This window comes from Carcharodon carcharias, chromosome 32 (assembly GCF_017639515.1).
Source record: "Carcharodon carcharias isolate sCarCar2 chromosome 32, sCarCar2.pri, whole genome shotgun sequence".
NCBI lineage: Eukaryota > Metazoa > Chordata > Chondrichthyes > Lamniformes > Lamnidae > Carcharodon > Carcharodon carcharias.
The window spans coordinates 23920890-23936525 of record NC_054498.1 but is presented as its reverse complement, the minus strand read 5'-3'; the positions used below and the strand labels follow the sequence as shown (position 1 = coordinate 23936525).

At 41.7% G+C, this 15636-nt stretch overlaps 1 protein-coding gene across 4 annotated transcripts in view; it reads right to left on the bottom strand.

Annotated features, from left to right (window-relative positions):
* The window catches only part of LOC121271993 (casein kinase I-like), a 212200-nt gene that overhangs the window by 156634 nt on the left and 39930 nt on the right, over positions 1–15636 (bottom strand). For all 4 annotated transcript variants that reach the window (XM_041178281.1, XM_041178280.1, XM_041178283.1 and 1 more), the window contains one exon: positions 10612–11035. In XM_041178281.1, coding sequence (XP_041034215.1) covers positions 10612–10807 — 196 coding nt within the window. In that variant the 5' untranslated portion in view covers positions 10808–11035. The remainder of the gene's footprint in view (positions 1–10611; positions 11036–15636) is intronic.

Sequence of the window (15636 nt, the reverse complement as noted above, 5' to 3'; positions counted from 1 at the left end):
GCCGGAAGAAAAAAAGATCTCAAGTTATATCAAAAGACAAATGGAGCTCTTCGGACATGGTATCAATGGAGAAGGGTTAAAGTGCCCAACACCACTGGAAGGATTAACAGAAGAGGAGCAAGAGGCCGACCGCGGTGGAAGCAGTTAGACATTATTGCAGACTGGCTTAATAAAAGCAAAAAACTGCCAACGCTGGAGATCTGGAATAAAAACAGAAAGTGCTGGAAAAGCTCATCAGATCTGGCAGCATCTGTGGAGAGAGAGAGAAAGAGAGTTAACGTTACCTTCGGAACCGAACAGAAGTCATATTGGACTCAAAACAGATGCTGCCGGAGCTTCTGAGTTTTTTCAGCGCTTTGTTTTTATTGAAGGCTGGTTTAACAAGAACTCCAACAACACTTTTGTTATAACCAGAAAGTTTGGAAAACCACGGTCGCCCACGCCACTCGGCATGTTACTTAAACAACGATGACTCAGTTTATTTTTCTAATACCAAGAACAGATTCACAGCATTATACCTGAAACCTTCCAAAACTGAAGAAAAAAATATTGATCGTGTGATTTCAGGCTGTTTGCTGCTACTGTTTAGCAACATGCCCATTATGCAATGTTTCCAGATGGCCTATGCCTTCTCCTTTTGTCTGTTTTGTCAATATTCTTCCTGCCTATTCTTGTCACCCTTCAGTTGTAATGAATCCCAAACAACAGGTAGCCGACAGGAACGTTTTACACACTATTCTGGGCCTTTTTGGCCAAGATGAGTTTACACGTGGTCTGAATGCCCCAATTAAACAAAAAACTTGCATAAAAGGCTCAAGAAATTCCACACGTCAGTTGAGAATAGGGGAACAGGACGTTGAGAACTGAGCCTGCACTTGCAAACTTACCATTAATGAGCAACAAAACAGCCACAAATTAGACTTGTTTCCCAAGTCAGTTATTGAACAATCACAAACAAATTCTGTCACTGATAATGACACCAACACTTCTGTGGCAGCTCACCACACACTGTGGAAATGCCCTTGATCAATCAGGCATAGCATAGCCGAAGCTGTCAACTGAGTGGTAAACAATGCAACTTAAAGTGCCATTTTCCTTCTTTTTGCATTTAAAAGCACATTTTGTCCCTTCCCTCCCTCTGTCCCTGTGACATAACCAGCCTTGGCTCCAAAGAACAGCAGTTGCCACAATTACACAAGTGGTTAAACTTCAAAATAATCCAAGTGGTTGCAAAGTGTTTTAGGATGTTGTGGACATGTGGTGCTAGGAAGTTCTCTTTCTTTCTTCAAGGATTAGTGACAGGAGCTCATGTCCTACTCACTGCTCCGCTACAAACTGGGCCAGAACGTCAACGCTCAGGGTCTTCACAATGGAATATCCTGCCCAGCTGAGCTTCTCATTTTACTGTTGTAAGGTTTACAAGAATGAAGAAATTCACAAAGATAAATGGATGGAACCATTGGCCCATCTTGCATGTGCTATACAACCTATAAAATTAAAACCTCTAATTCTGTATACAAGAGACTCGGCCTATCCTTGAATGTTGCCAAAACAAAACTCCTATTAACCCATACCTGGTCAGCCAAATATTACGCCTTGCATATATATTGAAGGAGACACTCTGGGATATGTTGAGCACTTCCCACCTCTTGGCAACCACCTCTCTCAAAAGGTCATCACTGACAAAGAGATCAGCTGCACCAGCTCAGCCTTCCTTAAACTATGGCAGCAAGTGTTTGACAACAAAGGCCTCCAAAAGTCAACACAAGTCTTAGTGTACAGAGCGGTTATCATCACAGGTACATCACTCAAACACATTACAACACACTCAGACACTCCTCCCTCTCTCTTGCAGAACAAGGTAGCACACAACAGGAGAGCAGCAAAGGACTGGTAGGGGACAGATGGGACTCCATGTTCTCACTCCCTTGGAGATGATGGCTCTCAGCATTAACAGTGCAGCTGTCACGAGAATGCAGGGTGTCACAGCAGCCTCTCCTCCAACACATTGCTACGATTGGTGAGACACTGCCTAGGGAGAGTAGCAGTGGCACAGGGAGCACATAACTCCTGCCCTTACTCAGGGAAAAAGCATTCACCATCCCACCACTGCCATTCCAAGGGTACCCTTGTTGTTGCTTGTCAGCCAGCCTCAGACCAGGCGGCTGCAGCCCACGCTGACATGGTGCATTCAAAAGGCAGGCCTTTTAGGGCCATAGCTCCTCGAAGTTGTCTCACAAGGCCATCTGCAGGTTCCCACAGAGAAAATTAGCACCCTTCCAACAGCCGTGCTGCAGCCACTGAGGTAGCACTACATAGGAGCACTAGGACAGGTAAAAGCACACCAAAGACAGACACTAAGTGCACGCACATGAGTGATTAGATGACCTTATGGAATATTGGATTTATTGTTGGGTAAAGTTGGTTTGGAATGTTTGTTTTGCAGTGACACTTATCTCAGCATTGTTGCCAATAGAACACTGGAATGATCAGTGATAGACATATGACAAGATTTGGTCTTTCTTCTAGGCAAAGAAACAGCTGTGCATTCAGCCTGTCGGTTTCAGAGGGATGATGGGCTGAATGGCCTCTTTCTGTGCTGGAACAATTCTGTGAGTTCCCACTGTGGTTAGGGTTAGTTGATGAGGCAGTTTAGAGTCTTGTCACATATAAGGTTCACATTTCTAATCAAATGGCTCCAATTTCAAGATCAGTGCATCCAGAAGGGATATAAACATTTCACTCTGTAGCAATGCTCCCAATAATCACAAGAGCAAAAACTCATTTAAAATAATGCATTTGACCCTTTAAATGTTTGGTGGGGTTTTTTTCCATGAAACCAAACCAAAGCCAGTTCTCGAACCTGCTAGTTTTATTTTAAATCTCCAGCTTTAGCATCAAATAACCAAAACTTTAAAGACAAGATACTGCAGGTGTTGGGAATCCCCCCCTCAACAGAAAATGTTGGAAATACTCAGCCGGCCAGACAGCATCTGTGGGAAGAGAGAGAGAGAGAGAATCAAAATTTCAGGTCTGTGGCCTTTCATCAGTTTCTGCCTGACCTGCAGAATGTTCCCAGCATTTTCTGATTGTGAATCAAAATTTTATTCTATTTTTTGTTCTCTCATACGTAAAGATGTTCAATGATAAATAAAAAAAGTGCAGAGAAATACGAGCAGGATTAAAATAAATTTTATGGATGCATTGAGGAGCGCAACGAAGATGAACAAATGCAACAATTCATTCTTTTCCACAGCTAAAGTGGAATATGATTACAGTTAGCAACACTTTGCAGGTATTTTGTGTCACAGCTAAGCCTTCATTTTAGTTGACAACATATGAGAAATAAAGGAGGTTCCTCAGTTCCCAACAAATTCCAACTGTCCATTTAAAGCTGGATCTTCTTTCAATCTTACACACATCTATTCGGGCGACACATTCCTCATTATTCTAGGCGCATGACTGAGCACATTTTTGTCAATCTCTGTCTTCCCTTCACCGCTGCTACTTCTTTCCATTCACGGCCTGCTTCAATCTCGCTCACTTCTGTGGTCTTCACTAAGCCCCTGAACAGACATCTGCGATGTACATACATTCCTATGCATCTAATGGTCCCTGACTCCATCTGCTTTGTCTCCAGTGCCCTCAATTCCACTGCCCTCAAGGATATCCACTGTAAGAACAGTATTGCAGAAGCTGTTTTGGAAGCCGCATTTAAAAACATGTTTTATATCCTGAAGTACAGCAACATACAAAAACCATTGTCATTTAGAAGGCTTTTGCTGAAAAGATTTACACTGATTTTATATTTAAAAACATTTATGCATCAACCTTATCCTTTTGTTTTACACATATCAGCCAGATTATATTTCTGTCAATGACTTTGGAGCTACAGGTTTCATTTTTACCCTGATATCGGTCATCGTAACACTATTTCTGGAATGACAAGGAATCCCTTGTTCCTGGACTTGAATGAGGTGATACCCAACAATACAGCAGCTTCCAAGGGAGCAGTAGTACTAATGGCTCCCTTCCAGCCACGAGAACCATTGAATACAGGTATGTGAGGGGATTCGGAATCTACACACAAACATAAATAGCCAAGACAAATCACAACATAGGGTTTTAATGGACCCAGCCTTGGTTTTATAACCCTTAATACCCTAACAGAACTCTCCCTCGGTTTTGAAATGTCCAATTAACCCTCAGCCTCAACAGTTTTTTGAAGGGGAGTTTCAAATTTCCACGAGCCTTTGCGTGGGGGACTTGAACACAACCACGGAACTACTTGCTTCATAACTATCAGACTATTGTATACTGCTTAATTCCCCAACTTATCATTTTAACTGGCTCTAGTACAGTAAATTGCTCGCCCCCTCCCCCTCCCATAATAATATAGGCTTGAACACACACACGCACGCACATGTAAATCTGGAACACTCTCCCTCAAGGAGACATTGAGGCTGGAGGGTCAACTGAAAATTTTAAAACTGAGATTGATCGGTTTTTGTTAGGCAGCGATATTAAAGGTTACAGGACCAAGCTGTGTAGGTGGAGTTAAGATACAGATCAGCTACAATCTAATTGAATGATGGTACAGGCTCAACGGGCTGAATGATCCATATCCTGTTCCTTGGTCCTAAAACCTATCTGAAAAGGAATAGAATTCTCATTGAAGGGTAAAATATTGTGCATTTCTCGTTACAGATGTGATGAGCCTTTTGTGCATTTCCAGCATTTATCATTCATTCATTCATGGGATGTGAGCATCACTGGCAAGGCCAGCATTTATTGCTTATCCCAAATTTCCTTTGAACAGTTGGCTGTGAGCCACCTTCTGAATCACTAAAGCCCCTGTACGTGCACCCACAGTGCTGCAAGGGAGAGAATTCCAGGTATTTGATCCAGTGACAGTGAAGTCAGGGTTGGTGTATAAATTGGAAGGGAACTTGTAGGTGGTGGTGTTCCCAGATGCTTGCTGCCCTTGGTTCTTCTCGGTGGTAGGGGTCACAGGTTTGGAAAAGGCTGTCAAAAGAGTCTCGGCAAGTTTTTGTGGTGCAACATGTAGATGATACACACTCGCTGCCACTGTGCATCAGTGCGGAGGGAGTGAGTGCTTCAGGTAGTGAATAGGGTGCTAATCAAGTGGGCTGCTTTCTTCTGGATGGTGTCAAGCTGTGTTTTAATATCAGATTCCTCACATTTACATTTAGCTAAAAAGGGAACGTGTTTGCATAATGCATCTTTAGACACGCTGGGTTTCAAGATACTTCTCTCCCATGCTTGCAGGAAGTTATGGGTCAGGGCTTGTTTTCAGTCACATTGATCACTGTTGTTAATAACAGTTGGTGACTGGAGTATTGCAGTGTGCTAATAGCTCCTGTAAACAGCATCAGCAAACTACTGAAGAGGTTTCAGTGCTGAGGAAATGTCTTCTCAACTGTTGGGGTATATTGGAACAACTAGATAAGAGGGGAGGTCTGCAATCAACAACCGCCAGAGCAAAACTCTAGTGGTCAGCTATAAACAAGCGTAACAGACCCTGGGAGGCAATGTGAGTGGGGAACGGTTTTAATGTTATTGTAAAGTTGTCACCAAGATGGGGAGGTGGTGGCATAGTGGCAATGTCCCTGGATTAGTCATCTCGAGGCCCAGGCTAATGCTCTGGGTTCAGATCCCACCTCGGCAGCTGGTGGAATTTAAATTCAATTAATAAATCTAGAATGTAAAGCTAGTCTCAGTCTTTGGTGACCATAAAACCCATTTGATTCGCTAATGTCCTTTAGGGGAGGAAATCTGCCATCCTTACCTGGTCTGGCCTACATGTGACTCCAGAGCCACAGCGATGTCATTGACTCTTAACTTTCTCTGAAATGGTCTAGCAAGCCACTCAGTTCATGGGCGATTTGGGACGCGCAACAAATGCTGGCCTTGCCAGCGATGCCCACATCCCATGAAAGAAAGAAGGATTCAACCCGTAGATAGCACTTCCAGAAATGTCAAACGGGGCAGTAAAAGCTCTCCTTGCAGAGTTTGTAGTAAGAATATGAAGTTTGCTACTACAGTGAGCGAGTTGAGGCAAATAGCATAGAGGCATTTAAAGAGGAAGTTAGATAAGCACAAGAGAAAAAGGAACCAAAGGCAGACAGAGGATTAGAGGAGGCTTGTGAAGTCTAACCCACCAGAAAGACCTGGGGGGCCGAATGGCCAGTTCCTGCACTGTAAATTCTAGGTAAATAGACATTCTATGAAAAGAAACTATTACCTTAATTCAAGATTCAGGCTGAAACTGCTTGTGGCAGGCGAGTAACAGACATTAGAGAGCAGCTTGCTGCTTAAGATTAGTTCAGAAAATGCTTCAGGCAAATGAACTTTCATAGACGCTCAGGGTGATGGGAAGGCAGAGGAACCTTGCCAGGTGGAAAACAGAAACAACTCCACATTACCCTTTTTGGAAGGGCTGATCAATTCAACAGTTGCAACAGAAGTCCAGGATATAGCATTTGGCAGAATACCAAAACAACAAAGATCTAGTTATATAACAGTCATGCAGGATAGGCAAAGAGCTGGGCACAGGCAAGTTTGGGGCCTGAAAAGCTGATTCACAAGTTAATGCAACGCACTAGTAGTAACATTGGACACAATTAGAAAGCCATGTTTCTTGCAGCTATTCAACGAGTCACTGAGCGTTAAGACAGCCAGCCGACGAAAGGAGGGTCTCCAAACAGGGGTGTGTGTGCGCGCCGTAGGGGTAGGGGTGTGTGTGCGTAGGTGTGTGTGCATGAGTGAGAGTGAGAGATGTGGAGCACAGTAGTTTCTGAAGCAATGTATAAAACAAAGAACCATACACTCTTGTCGTAAAGCCTGATGAGCAACAATCAATATATCCCTAATTATAGCGTTGCTTTCTTGGGTACACTGTGTTAACCAAAGAACAGACATTTTCTAATTTCTTACATCAACATTCCCAAATCAGGCACAGCACAGGGTAAATCATGACTAAAACCCTTGCATCTTCCAAAGAACAGTACATCTCATTACATCCTGTGATAACTTTTAACATGTACCGATGGATGAAGCTAGATATTGGGGAAGGGACCCTAGACTAAACCACAACTAACTCTCTCAGCAACTCCTCCAAACTAATTGTCACGACATTAGTGACTAAATAGAGATATTATTTTTGGATCAACTAAAAGGCAAGAAGTAGTCACCAATGATTTATACAAAAGAGTTCCGGTGGGGCCTGAACCTATCCTTTCAATTCATGCTGCCAAAAAGCTTTGAAGACAGTCAGAAGGTCTTCTGCCACTGGAAGTTTAGTAAATATTCTGAACTCTCGTTATACTCCCGACTCTAGCTGGCTCATGCAACCGAATATAAGGTAAAACACAGCAGCATGTGCACAAGTGGAAAACTGGGACTTATTCACATCACCCTATGAGTGACATGTATTTCAACAATAATATTATAACCCAAAAAAAAACTCAAACATGCATATTTGATCCATTGCTTCTGTGCAACAAATTACAAGCTGCTCCCAGCAATGCTAGGGGTGTTTGTTTTGTCAGTAAAACTCCTGGAACCTGCTGTGCCCATGACATGCTTTCTGAAAGTACCAGATGGGGAAACCAAGGGAGTGTAACACAATTAGAAAAATGTTCCATTAACTTGTATCGAGAGTGTAAACAGGAGGGGCACATATATATAGTTACAGGCCTTTTGGGTAACCCCTCCCCATCCCTTCTTTTTTGGCTCTGTTTTCCTCGCACCTCTGTGAAGCGCTTTGGGGCGTTTTCTCTGTGTTAGAGATGCTGCATAATTACAAGTTATTGTTCTGTCATGCACAGACACCCCCGCTCATGAGTCAATGGATAAATACACAGTCCATTAAAAGATCAGCTGCTACATATTTATTGACTTTTAAATTTTCGCCCGGAGTGTTTTTGTGAAGCTCTGCTGAATCCAAAGGACTTCCCACAGGCCTTCGGAAAAATCCCAGCAGAAACTTTACTGCCTCTCAGAGTGCAGAGAGTTTTCATGGTGCAACTGGAAAGCTCTCTTAAAATTAAAGGCTACAATCACTGAACAAAGGCGTCCTACTGCCTGTGTCAGATGTTGCCCTCTATAAACGCAGCCTGTGTGAAGGTTATGGTACTTCAAAGATGCCAAACATTTGCAGCTGGAAGAAGGATTCTGCATTGTACTTTACTGATCAAAGTACTGACACTGGCCCACCCAGGCAGCACTATACACTTGCCCAGCAGAGAGGTGGTGGCCATGGTTAATGGTGGTCAACAGCTAATTCATCTGAATGTTCATTTTTTTTTGGGGGGGAGGGGGAGAGAGAGAGAGAGAGTAAAACTACAGAGGATGTAAATAAATATAGCACACAGTCAGTTTTCTGAAATCAATATAAACCCCATGCGGTGACTGGCACACCATTTAACTGTAATTCAACTACGTATGCATAAATAAACCTTACAGCTCATCACACCCCCACAGCCCACATAACATTACAGCTGCTACCACATGACAATTAGTAGGGCACAACTAGGGGAAGAGATCAGGAAGGAAGCTTATTTGAGGCTTCAGTAATTTCTGTGGGCTACATAAAGTGGAAGATTCAGTAACAACTGCTTCTCTTGCCTCCTCCTTCTACTTAATTTCTAAGTGACTGGCAAAAGAACTAAAGACATTTTTTTTTACAAAACAAGTGACTGCAATCTGGAATGTACTGCCCGAGTCTGTTGTGGAGGCAGATATAGTAATGGCTTTCAAAAGGTAAAAGAAGCACCTGAAGAGAAAAGGATTGCAAGACTACTGGGAATGGAATTAGCTAAATTGCTCTTGCAGAAATCTAGTACAGACTCAATGGGCTGAATGGCCTCCTTGTGTGCTGTAACCATTCTATAATTCTGAAAAAGAGGCAAGCTGTTGAAGCTTTTCGTCTTGCACTCATCAGGACAGATGCAAGAATACCAAATTTCAAAGGAAGCAACAATTTATACTGCATGAGAAAAGGGTGTTGATTGGTTGGAAAGCTGGCTCTGATTGGTTGAGATGTTGCCATGGATAATGCACCTAGGAACTATATTCCATAGCAATGCCTCCAGAACTGCATTGATTTACGGCATAGAAACAGGCCATTCAGCCCCACATGTTTATGCTGGTGTTGATGTTCCAAGAGCCTTGTCTTAAACCATTTTGTCGATGGGCCAAATGGCCTAATTTCTGCTCCTATGTCTTATGGTCTTATAGATAGGTGCTTGATTGGTAAGGGGATCAAAGGTTATGGGGCAAAGGCGGGAGAATGGGGTTGAGAAACTTATCAGCTATGATTGAATGGTGGAGCAGATTCGATGGTGGTGAACCTATGGAATTCTCTACCATAGACGCTGTGGAGCTCAAGTCACTGAATATATTTAAGAAGGAAATAGGTAGCTTTCTGGACTCTAAAGGTGTCAAGGGGTATGGGGAGAGCGTAGGAGTATGGCATTGAGATAGAGGGTCAGCCATGATCATATTGAATGGCAGAGCGGGCTCAAAGGACTGAATGACGTACTCCTGCTCCTATTTCCTATGTTTCTATGAGACCTGGTTACCAGTTGAGCCTCTCAGTCAAAGGTGGTCAAGAGGTCAAGAACAATGAGCCACAGATATAGAATTAAATACAGGAGATTTAGAACATAGGTCATGGAAGTCGCTTCCAGGGTTGAGAGATAAATAATTATCAACATTGATGCTTGGATTAGATTGGCTAGGTAGAGGAAGGAAAATGAAGGGTGATCCTAGAGTGAACTCAAAGCCTTCTGACGCAGACAAGAGAGAGAGTCTTCCCACTGAGCCACAGTTGACACCAAAACCAAGAAACTAATAATGGTTGTGAATGTGTGTTTGAATGCTCCCTTTGGACAAAGGGTAAAAGGAACTTGACCAAAAATTGCACTCAACTGGATAGCAAGCTAGGAACAGATCAGTAAAAGTTGACCAAGAGCTTAATCTTAGAAATGGGTTTTGAAAAAAGTGTTTTACGTAGGTGGAAAGGTTGAGACAGAAGCTTCAGTGAATAGGGCCAAGGTAGCTAAAGCCTCCAATCCCCTTGTTGGGATAAAGGAGAGGCGTACAGCAGAGGACAAATGAAGCACATTAAGGGGCTGTAGGAACTTACAATGGAACATTTCACCTAGATCAGTCTTGCACACTTCCAAGGGGGATCACTGACACTTCCAACCCCCTTCTGCCCTTTAGTACTAGAAGTTGCGTATCACAAAAAAATTATGAAAAGGGTAAAGCAAATCAGAGTGGAAATTTTTTCTCAACAATGAATCATAATGGGACACAAAAGAAAATTCTTAGGCAAACATTGGCATTCATCAAGTGTTTGAAGTTCCTGTTAAGGAAACAGTCCAGGCTAGCCGCTGTCCAATGACAGAGATGGCAGCATATTTGGATCCTGGATAGTACTTTTCTAATTAGCTATCAGAAAGTTAGTTGTAAAGCTGAAGTTGATCAATTTACTAACATTTGCAAATTTGGGGTAGTTTTATGTCCTAGAGTCACATCTGGGCCAGGAAAATAAATAAATATGCTTGAGGGGGCTGCACTTACCTAATCGAAGTTCCCCAAAGTTTCCACATCCAATCTTCTTGCCAACCCTGAAGTTTGGTCCAACCATGAGCACCCCAGACGACTGGTTCGAGCCGGGGCGAGTGCCATGGGGACTCCGCGTTGTCTGCTTGTTAGTTCGCCGCGTTTCTTCCCCTTTCTCCTTCTCTCGGTCTCTGCTTGTCCGACCAGATTCCATAGCAGGCAGCTGCTCACTGCTGATCGAAGGAAGTCCAGAGCTCTCGCGTTAAATGCGCCAACCTGGTGGGCAATACTGAGTCTGTAAGTATGATCAAAGATGGTCATTGAAAAGCATTGCTGTCTTCAGATCTGATAGCCATCCATCTCCCTATCGCCATGAAAACAAGTGAACTGCCTCTGTCCTCATGGGTGCTTCGCATTCACATTGGCTGTGTAAAACAAAATTCTGAAAAACAAAAATGAAACTAATTTACCATTCCTTATTGTAGTGAAGCATTTAATTGAAACCGTGTTTAAAACATTCTATTTGGGTCATCCACTTCGTACAGACATTTGCGGATTAATTAATTAGCCAAGCATCAATTCACATTAAACATACTTATAGTGATTACATCAGAACCTCAAAGTCTCAATGCCCACTTGCAGGTCACCTGTGGCATTGCTCAGGATGAGTGAGAGGACAGATTAAAGTTGTACCATCCAAATTGTGGCTTCTGAAGTGTGACAGGAAGTAAATCTATCAGAAAAGACTGAACATGGGATCGTTTCTTCAGAAAGGAGAGGACTGAGGAGGCGACTTGACAGAGGCTTTAAAAATCATTTAAAATTTCATGGGATACATGATGTTTTCACTTGTGGAGAGTGCAAAACTAGGGCCACAAATACGAGGTAGTCACTGATACCCCTAATGAGAAATTCAGCAGCAACTTCTTTACTTAGTGGTTAGAACATGGAATGTGCTATCACATAGGTTGGTTGAGGTCACAGTATAAATGCATTTATCCCCTGATAAATACAAGGGGAAAGAAATAGAATATGATGACAGGATAAGATAAAGTTAGGTGAGGGGAGGCTCTGGTTGAACATAAACACTAGTAATAGCTCCACTCAGCCAAAACAAATGAGATGCTCACAAAGAATGCGGGTTATAAGCAAGACTTCATATATGAAGGTTGCCAAATATCTTTGAGATACAGTGGTCATTGACATTCCCCATAATATCTACAAACAGGAGGAGATGGGTTTCAAACCAGAACAGTCATTCTGTGTCTCAAGAAACTATTTTTATTACAAGAAACGGTATGGAATATTGTCTTGACTCTATGCGTCATGTGTTTTAAAGAGGACTTTACTGACAAAATTAGGGAAAACAAAAATCCAGTTATCACAAGATCTGTTATAAAAAGGCAGGGGTCAGTAACATTTTTACCTGAAGAGCCTGTTTTGAAAAGGTTGCCCAAAATCAAAATTATTCGGAGCCGATAAAAATTGGCATTTCTTATTCAATACATGACAAGTTGTCAAGTGTCTCTAGTAGAATAATAATTTGCATATAAAGGACATACATTGAGTTTTTGTATCATAGGAAAAAAAAATCAAAATTAAAGAGACCCAACTCTGAATTTGCATTTGACCTTTTATTGCATATTGGGTTTTTTTCTTCATATCTCCAGTATATGCACATTCACATTTTGTGCGTCCATCTGCATGAATTATGTATACGCATGTTAAAAAAAATGTTAAAATGATGAACCAGATTAAATTAATCCCGTGTGTTCTAAGGATTACGCTGACAACCAATTTAAGATCATCAGTTGGGCTCGCAATGTAGCACATTTGCGTGCACCAGAAGCTGCAAATATGAATACACAGGGCCTGCTCTTTGCAGACAAAAAGCCGATAGCCATGCTCTGATTCATTCCCTGGGGCAATGCCTTAACCAGAGTCAATCTGCCTGGTTCGAACTTAACAAAGCCAGACAGTTAACTATCAGTCATCAGTTAACTGGTGCATTCTCCATGGCAACGCCTCTACCAGAGTCCACTTGCCAACCAAACAGCACTCTCTTCTCATGAAGTATAAACTGTTGTTCCCTTTACATTTGGTATTCTTGTGAGTGTCCTGATGAATGCAAGATGAAAAGTTTCAACATCTTTTTTTTTCAGTGATACTCAAGTTCTGTACAATCAAATGACTATTAATAATGCAAAGCTGCATGTTTCCACTTTGAAAAAAAAAATTTACATATAAAACTGAAAGTCTGCTATTAATAACAAATCTTGTGATAAATGGGATTTTAATTTTACTATAATTTTGTCAAAATCATCTCTAAAACACACTAATTTAAGGTGCATAGAGTGAAGACAATTTTCTATGCTGATTGTCATGTTTAATAAAAAAACTAATAGTACAATCGGAATACATCGTCTCAGTTATATTAGAAATAATAATGGTTGCTACCGTAAAACCTGGTTCTCAAATCAAGGCATTGTCTATAACCATGGTGTAGCTATACCATACTGGTTTATTTAGAGTACGACGATGTTTTTCATTAAAATAATTATTTGAAATCAATAAGTGTAGTATAACGTGAACATATGAATTAGGAGTAGGCCACTCAGCCCTTCAAGCCTGCTCTACCATTCATTAAGATCATGGCTGATGTGATTGTAGCCTCCACTCCACATTCCTGTCTTCCCTGGTAACCTTTCACCCCCTTGTTTATCGAGAATCTATCTAGCTCTGCCTTAAAAATATTCAAAGACCCTGCTTCCACTGCCTTTTGAGGAAGAGAGTTCCAAAATTAATCTTTTCTCTGTACAATAAAAACATGACTCTTATTTTTCTTGACTCTTGTTTTTGGGTTTTATGCATAACGCAATCCAACCATGGAAATAAACTGAGCAGCCGAAAAAAGTCTCCAAAGCTGATGGTTGCCCAATTGTCACTGACGGATGCACGATCTTTTTTTAAGACAGATTTGGGGAAGCTAACATAAATGCTTGCATTGAATTTTATAATGGCAGCATCTAACTTTTGCTAACATCTAAGCCGGTACTTACCTTCACACCAACCTCCTCCCCACCTCAATCAGAAACTGCCGTGTTCAATTTTTATTTCTGTTTCAGTTCCAGCAACTGTTTTTTTGCTTTTGATAAGTGGTTTTTGTCCCTCATGTGTTTTGAGCTTCCAATTAAATCCATCACGTATTCTTGGGTGTTCACTAGCAAGGCATTTATATCATATAGGTTGCGGGTGGTAGATTCTTGAAAGCTGCCCATGTGTGCAAGGTAGGCACCATTTGACAGAGGCTGGCATTGCCCCGCACAAAGCTACATCAAGCGACAGCATGATAACGCCCAGCAATAGAAAGAGAGTTCCCTTGTCATATTCTAATGATCAGCTGGAAATCCTTCCATTTACTTTAAATTATTCTGAGATCCAAAGGAGCATATAAGTTGCAAAAACAACTTACGATCTCATTTAGAATAGTAAAGGATTGCCAAGATTGATTGAGGGGAAATCAGATATGAAAGTAAACTTGCATCATACAGAAGCTTTTCAATCTTTTTGTGCTATGAATGGAAAGAAAGATTAGTGAAGACAAATTATCCCTCAGTCAAACTTTCAATAGAAATCAAAGAATGAAAGCATTAAATAAACTTTAGTTTTCTTCATGGGTGAATCGTGATAACCCCTTACTAGGAAACCATAGTCCAGCGAGGAGAGAGAGGAAATTAGTATTACTAAAACAATAGTGCTGGAGAAATTAATGGGACTGAAAGCCGATAAATCCCCAGGGCCCATAATCTATATCTCAGGATACTAAAGGTGGCAGCCATGGAAATGGTGGATGCGTTGGCTGTCATCTTCCAAAGCTATGTAGATTCTGGAACAGTCCCGATTGGAAAATGTAACCCCACTATTTAAAAAAGGGAGAGAGGAAGAAAACAGTGAATTACAGACCGGTGAGCCCAACATGAGTATAGGGAAGATGCTGGAGTCTATTATAAAGGACACTTAGAAAATATCAACAGGATTAGACAAAGTCAACATGGATTTATGAAAGGGAAATCATGTTTGAAAAACGTACTGGAGTTTTTTGATGGTGTAACTAGCAGAATAGATGAGGGAGAACCGATGGATGTGGTGTATTTGGATTTTCAGAAAGCTTTTGATAAAGTTCCAAATAGGAGGTTAGCATGTAAAATGAAAGCTCATGGGATTAGTGGTAATATATTGGCATGGGCTGAGAATTGGTTAGCAGTCAGGAAACAAAGAACAGGAATAAATGAGTCTTTTTCGGAGTGCCAGGCAGTTACTGGTGAGGTACCACAGGGATTAGTACTTGAGCCCCAGCTAGTCACAATATACATCAATGATTTGGACGAGGAAGCCAAGTGTAATCTTTCCAAGTTTGCTGACAACATGAAACTTGGTGGGAATGTGAGTGGTGAGGAGGACATTAAGAGGCTTCAAGGTGATTTAGATAGGTTGAGCGAGTGGGCAAATACTTGGCAGATGCAGTATAATGTGGATAAGTTTAAAGTTACCCATTTTGCTAGGAAAAACAGAATTGCAGAGCATTACTTAAATTTTGATAGATTGGGAAATGTTGATGTACAAAGGGACCTGGGTGTCCTTGTACACCAATCACTGAAAGCAAGCATGCAGGTGCAGCAAGCAGTTCAGGAGGCAAATAGTTTGTTGGCCTTCATTGTGATAGGACTTGAGTACAGGAGCAAGGGTGTCTTACTGCAGCAGTACAGGGCCTTGGTGAGACCACACCCGGAGTATTGTACGCAGTTTTGGTCTCCTTACCTAAGAAAGGATATACTTGCCATAGAGGGAGTGCAGCGAAGGTTCACCAGACTGATTCCTAGGATAGAAGGACTGTCATATGAGGACAGATTGGGCCGAATAGGCCTGTATTCACTGCAGTTTAGAAAAATGAGAGGAGATCTCATTGAAACATCTAAAATTTTGACATCGCTAGACAAACTGGGTGCAGGGATGGTGTTTCTTCTGCCTGGGGGGGTCCAGGAC